Source organism: Hirsutella rhossiliensis, assembly GCF_020360975.1.
Source record: "Hirsutella rhossiliensis strain HR02 chromosome Unknown scaffold00019, whole genome shotgun sequence".
Taxonomy (NCBI): domain Eukaryota; kingdom Fungi; phylum Ascomycota; class Sordariomycetes; order Hypocreales; family Ophiocordycipitaceae; genus Hirsutella; species Hirsutella rhossiliensis.
The window spans coordinates 753,567-760,525 of NW_025408685.1; the positions used below are offsets into that span (position 1 = coordinate 753,567).

Below are 6,959 nucleotides of genomic sequence, written 5' to 3' on the forward strand. Positions count from 1 at the left end.
AAGTCGTCGCCGAGCCAGCACAGCGCCTCCCGGACGGTTCGGTCGCTCAGTTCCTCTAGCCTCGCTTGTGCGGCCGTCATCTCCCGGGGGACCCGGTTTCCCAGGTCCCTCTCGCACCTTCGACACGAGCATGATGCCGTCCAGCGTCGGGCACCGCGACAGCTGCACGTACAGGCTATACGGGTCGCACTGCGAGGACGGCACGTCCGCCGACGTTTATCGTCCTCGTCCTCGCAGCTCGAGCGCGACGCGCTCGAGCGTCCCCCCCTGCACCTTGTAATCCGTGCATGCGAAGGCGGCGGCGCACGGCAGGCCCTTGCGGCTGACGTCGTTCTGCTGCCACGGTCGCTTCCGGTGACACTGGATCCTGACGCTCATGGGCGTCAGGAGGATGGTGCCAGGCGGCATCCCGACGAAGTGGAAGTCCTTGGTCGTCTCCGACCCCAGTATGATCGCCGCCGGCGGCCCGAAGTGGATCACCATGTCGGCCGAGAGCCGATGCCCCGGGTGCGCCTTGTCGACGATGACCTCCGCCGCCGTGTAGCCGGCGCCGTTCACCAGCTTTAGCCCCTGGTGGGTGTTGCGGTTCACGACGACCGGCATCCCCGGCACGAACATGAAGACGGCCGGCACCGGGATCGCGCTGTCGTCGCCCTGGTTCAACATCATGATGGCCTCTTCCTCGGTCGGCAGGCCGTCCTTCCATTTGTGCTCGGAGAGGAAGATGCGCACCGTCGACCGCTGCTGGATCTGGAACGCCAGGCTCGCCTCCATGTTGAGGTTCCACCGGTTCCTGTTGAGCGGCGTCACCACCGTGATACCCGTCTCCCACGGGATCCGCCTGCCTTCCGGTGGCACCTCGAGTTGAGGAGATCCAGGTCCGTGTGGTCCTGCACGCCCCGTCGGATCCGCTTCAGCAGCCGCCGCAGCTCCGGGTCGCCGGCGGCGCGCATCTGCTCGTCCAGAATGACGACGGTCGTGAACCCCTTCCACAGCGCGTGCGCCTTGTCGTGCTGGTGCCGCTGCTCGGCACTGAACGAGTTGTCCTCGTCCCACGAGACGGCCGCGCTCGGCAACAGGATCGACCTCTCCTGGACGGGGCGGAACTGGTGGAAGTCCCGCAGAAGAGGACGATGGGGATCCCCGAAGTCCCGCTTCGATCCCCGCAGCTGGCAGAGCCGCTCGTTGACGGCGTGCAGCGTCCGCGCGCCGAGCATGCTCACCTCGTCGATGACGAGCACGTCCTATCCTGCCAGTCCATCCTGGACTGGCCGTTAACGAACCGCTCCGCCTGCCTCGGCAACCGCGCCCCGTCGACGTCCCTCGCCGTGTTCGCGCCCGGCCCTTGGTCCTGGTGAAGCCGCAGGCGGGTGGATGGTGATGCCATTGACCCGCGCCGCGGCGGTCCCCGACGTCGCCGTTATCAGCAGGCGGCGAGATGCCCTTCGCGGCGAAAAGGCCCACGAGTGCTCCGATGACGCGAGACTTGCCGGTGCCGCCCTCGCCGCCGACGAATTGGCAGAGCTGGCTGACGTCGCCTCCGTCTCCTTGCCGCATCGAGTCCAGGTGGCGGCATAGTATGGAGAAGGCGATCGCCTGTTTCTTGTTCAGCGTCAAGCGTGTCGTCAAGCCTTTCCCGGCCTCGAGGAAGGAGGTCGACGGGCCGAGGCGGACTTCCATTCCAGCCCCCGCGTTACCTGCCGTCTCCTCGGCTTCCGCTCGCGTCATCTGCACGTCTTCCTCCCCGAAGCCGGTCAGCACGCTCCTCTCCGCTGCACCACGATCGGTGCCGTGGGCCGGGGCCATGCTTTGTATGCCCTGGATCATCTTCACCCTCTCCCTAGAGGCGCATGTCTGCTGCGACTTGATGGCCTTGACCTGGTCCTGCGGCGGCACCGCAGCCCCGGAAAACACCTGCCCCGGCATGTCGATGTGCCTCCCGTCCCGTTCCCTCACGATGGCGGCCTGAAGCTCGGCGGTCGAGACCAGCGCTGATTGCTGGAAGCGGCACAGCTGCTGTATCATTCCCGAAAGCTCGCGCGATCCCGCCGTGATCTGGCTCGCTCCGGCCGCGCTTCGGACGACGTCGATTAGTCGCGTTGCGTTTCCGACGTTGTCGGACTGGTACGCCGAGGCCGCGTCGTGGTCCCCCGGGTGTTGGCCCCCCTCCTCCCCCGCGCCGAGAGCGCCGCCGGGATCCCCGTCACCGCCCGAGGCCGCCCACTGCTTGGCGTCTCGCCTTGCGTCCTCGGCGGACCGCCGGAGCAGTTGAACGTTATCGACGAGGCAGAGAGTTCTCGGCGGCAGCTGCTCTCGCGCCCGCCTCCATATATCATTGATGTCGCCTCGCTCTTCGCCGAGAAAGGCCTCCCACGGCACAAACAGGGCAAGATGCTGCACGGCTGCTCTGCGACGGCACAGTAAGCCCCCCCGCGTCGCGACCCCTCTTCGCCCCGCCGTCATGCCGAACTTACCTGCGATGGCCCGATTCCTCGTCGTCCTGCTCGAAATCCTTGCTTAGGTAGCCGTCAAGGCAGACGACGGCGTGCTTTCCCGGCCGCCTTAACACCTGCACCCAGTCCCTACCGGCCTCCCAGCCGCTCTCGAACGGCACCTCTCCCCAGGCACCGGAGCACCCTTCCTTGCCGACGCGTTGGAGCCTAACGAGCGAGACATAGTCATATAGGCACAAGCCTCGTAGGACGTGTCCGCGATGATGGTACGCCTCGGCGAAGCTGATCCGTTCGCCTGCTTCATCCACGACGACCGACTCGTCCACGGACACGTCTGCGACCGCGGTGCCGCTCTCCTGCCGAAGGTGTCGCCACCGCCTGGAGACGTGCCAGTAGAGCACCGACACGTTCAGGTACGCCCAGGCGCTGCTGCCCGTGAACTCGCTCGGGTATCCCAGGAGATGGGCGACGACCTCGACTTGTGACAGAGCCCGCTCCGTGAATACCCGATTCGCCACTCTCATCAGAAACTGCCGCGTCTTGTTTTTAGTTCCATCGCCGTCGCCGACGACGCCACCACGGGCGTCATCCCCGGCACCCGGCTGGCCGCCGGCCGAGAGAACGGGCAGCAGTTCCGCCGCGGCGGCGACGCGCTTCCACGTCGGGTCCTCCACCTTGGTCGCGTAGTTCGTGACGTAGTAGACGAGCGCCATGGTCTTCCGTTGCGTCGCTATGAAGGAAATGTCATGGTTGTGGCGGAGCCCCACGGCGATGGCCTTGTTCCACCGGTTCACCATGGGGTGTGTCCTGCGGATCCGCAGTACACCGTCCGATGAGAAGGCAGTCTCCTCGACCAGCTTCCATGGCGCCTTGAAGCGACAGAGGTCGCCCTTTCGCCCCTTGTTGCCCAGGGAGTACTTGACGCATGTCGGGCTATGGGTGTGGATCTGCGTCGCGCCGGCGCAGAAATTGGCTTCCTCTTCGAATGAGGCCGAGAACTGCTCGGCACTGTCCAGCAGGGATGATATATCAGACGTCGCCGAACGCTCCGCCTGGACGGCGCAGAACCCTTCCTGGTCTAAGTCCTAGTTTCCGCGTCAGCCTGCGTCCTCTTGGCCTATGACTACGACGCCCTGCCGTTACCTCGCTAAAGACACTATCGACGTAGCGGACGATTCGCTCGCGGTAGGCCGCCTGTTCCTCCCCGTCTGAGTCGGCAAGCATCCAGCTCAGGCGCGTGTTTCCGTCTAGCCAGAGCAGCCCGTGGACATGAAGAGATCCTCGCTCGTTGGTTTCCACGGCGCCATAGTACTGGCTGATGCGGCCGAAGACCGACTCCCCCCCCATGTTGACGTAATGCTCAAAGAACAGCGTCATCTCCCGGTGGAAGAAGATGGCTGAGCTCATCGGGTCGGAGACGGATAGCCGCACCCGTTTGAATGACTTATCGAGGCTCCGCAGGAACTCCTCGGCCGCTTCGGGGTCGCGCGCGCGGTGCGCTGCCAGTCGGAGCTTCACCGGGTTCGTGATGTCGTTTGGGTTGATCGTGAACCAGATCGCGGGCACGCCGTAACGGACGATGAGCGCCAAGATCCTATGCCGCATCCCGAGACGGAGCTCTCTGGACATGGGCTGACGATAGCCATACAACGAAAGGCTCCTGAGGAGCTCCTTTACGGCGTCGTCGGTCGTCTTGCCTGTGCTCTCCAGCTCGGCTCTAGCTGCCGCCAATCCGTCTGCGGTCAGCGACCGTACGATGCGCTCCACCTTGCGGAAGTTCTTCCTCGTCACGCTCAGCATGCTGACGCGACGGTTCCTCGACCGCACGCCCATGTTAAAGACGAGGAACGCGAATATGTGGTGCGTCGCGAACCGGCCGCCGTGGCGTCGCAACACCGTGTCGGCCCACGTCCGAAGGCTCATGTTCCGAGACGACAAGAGGTCCCGCGTCCCGGCCTCTTCCGCCTCGCGCGTGTTGGCGGTGCCTCTGCCCAACTGTACGGTTGCCTCTTCGACCGGTCGCGGCCCTCCGACGCCAAATGGCAACAGCGTGGGAAAGGTCTTTGCGAAAAAGGAGGCTTCGAACGAGTCGGCGAATTCATCCCCGCGGCGAATGCGTATGTGCGGCTCAGAACCATCGGCGTGCCCTAGCTGCCCCCTTGCCGAGGTTTGCACCCACGTCCTCGGGCCCGTGCCGCCGTCGCCTGCGCCTTCGCGGACGACATCGCACGCGAACCGCAATTTGTCCACGTCGGCCACGTCGGGCGGCCCGTCCAACGCAAATATTCCGGATGAGGTCACCTCGTTGATCGTCTTCGCATCTTGATTAGGCTCGCCGCCGCTCTGGCCACGCGCCTCGTCTACCTCGTTTGACTCTGGCTCGTCGTCCTCGCGAATCGTCGTGCTTCCCCCTTGGTTGAGCAGAGAGAGGATTTCTTCGATCTCTACCGCCCCCTCGTCGTCCATGGCCCGCTCCGTGGGCGGCACGACGCGCCGTCCGCGTCTTCTCCCACGCCGACGCCTCGTTCCGCTCGAGGCGCTCGTACACCAACGGCGGCACCCCGTCGGCCGAGTCTCCCCAGCTCTCCATCTCCGCCGCGTCGATCTCGATCCCGGCGTAGTGTGGGTTGTTCCTCTTCAACCAGATGAGGGCCCTCTCGACCACTCGCCGCCTCACCGACAGGAGGCTCGACATGTCACTTGGTGTCGGCCTTACCGCCCCCTGCCACGAGACGTGGATCTCGTCCATCACCCGGACGAGCGGATGCGGCAGCACGTTCGTTGCCAGCTCTTGCACGTTGTTCGGGAACACCGTGATGTGGCCCTTGACGTGCTTGGGGTACGTTAGCGTCTGCTTCTGGCCGCCTGAGACGTTGTACCTTGTGACGAACCCATAACATGAGTTCAGCGCGATCAGCTTCTCCTCCACCGGCGTTAGGCCCTTGAGCTCGTCGGGGAAGACGTGCTCGCAACCGAGGCGGCCATGGAGCAGCGCCGCCGGCGACAGCACCCGCGCGCCAGGTGTCGAGAACACTCCGCGCAGAGCGGGACGGGCTCGCCCTCGCGGAAGCAGCCTCGGCACGCAAACGGCGAGCTCCCACCCTTGGGAATGGGACTCGACAGCCACCGGTCCCATGCCGTCTCCTCAGCTCTTTTCTTGTGCTCTTCCGGTAGCATAGCATGCACCTCTGTATCGGCAGCGTGTCCACGTCGTGGAACGCCCGATAGAAGCGTCGTACCGTCGACACCTTCCTCTCATGCGGTACTGGTATGCACCAGGTTTGCTCGTTGGATAGCCTCTCCTTTACGGCGAATTCCTCCTCAAGATAACGTAAGACGCTGTCTAGGTCTTCCACCTGTAGCTCACTTCTCCTCTGCCTCTGACGGCCGCGTCGACTACGTTTTGTTGGGGGCTGGTCTCGGTCGGGCTCGCGGATCCTCTTTCTCTGTTCCACGGGCTCCGAAGATCTCGCCGCCGCCTCGACTCGCCTCGGCCGATCCTCCTCTCCTACCGCTGCCTGGCGTGGTGGACGTGGTGGCAACCGTCCGGATGACTGCGTATCTCCTGCTCCATCTCCCGGCTCTTTGGGCTGGATTGCCTGCACGGGGGGCTCCCTGACGGCTGTGGAGGATAACCCGAGTGTCGTTGCCGGCCGATCCTGTCCTGCCTGGCGTGACGGCCGTGGTGATAACCGTCCGGATGACTGCAGACCTCCTGCTCTGTCTTCCATCGCTTTCGCTCGGATTGACTGGACGAGGGGCCCCCTATCGACTCTATGCGACCCACCCTCGTCTGAGGAGGGCCCTTGTCCAGCCGTCTTCCTGATCTCTCTGGGCTGGATGGGTTGCGGCGAGTGCTGGCTTACATTCTCTAGCCGAAATCTTGTTAAACATCGCGCTTGCCCTCCATTTGAAGAGGCACCATTGGCGCGCGTCGTATTTTCTCGCGGCCGACTGCCTAGCCGGCTTCCCTGAGGCATCGCTCTTTCGAGTGCTTCTGCCTGTTCTCTTCGTGAGGCCTCCTCGGACACCGGCGCCTGCTTCGCCTCGATAGGCCGTAACCTGCGTGCCGGGCCCGCTCGACCTTCGTGGCCCAGCACCCGCTTCGGTCCCCCCGTCCGTTGCACTTCGGCTCGCGTCCGCGGTACTACTCGTTGTAGCGGCGACCGCTGCCCCGACGCACGACCCGCCCTCGCCAAAGGGGGGGGGGATGTGCCCGGCCGCGTCCCTGATCTCTTTGGGCTGGATGGGTTGCGGCGAGTGCTGACTTGGCTCTCCCAGCGGATATCTCATCCTCTTTCTACTTGTCGGTCTCCCCCTCCCGTGTTTCCCCCCGGCGCCAGTTGTCCGCTCAACAAGACCCTTCAGAGTCAGCTGCATGCCACCGCTAGGTTGCCTAGGCCGAACGGTCTCGGGGCCATCTCCGGCCACAACGGAAGATCCCCTGACGCCTAGGCCTTCGTTTCGCCTGACCAAGACCCCTGGGGCGGATGGTGCTTGTAGAGC

General features: G+C 64.6%; 1 protein-coding gene across 1 annotated transcript; it reads right to left on the reverse strand.

Moving 5' to 3' along the window:
• Positions 1-216: 216 nt before the first annotated feature.
• HRG_11245 (ATP-dependent DNA helicase PIF1) lies at positions 217-5,589 on the reverse strand (the record flags this gene model as incomplete). Its single annotated transcript, XM_044869715.1, has 6 exons — positions 217-793; positions 859-1,244; positions 1,465-2,407; positions 2,475-3,538; positions 3,597-4,956; positions 5,000-5,589. The coding sequence occupies 6 exons, from the start codon at positions 5,587-5,589 to the stop codon at positions 217-219; spliced, it is 4,920 nt and encodes a 1,639-aa protein (XP_044715268.1).
• Between the last annotated feature and the right edge of the window lie 1,370 nt (positions 5,590-6,959).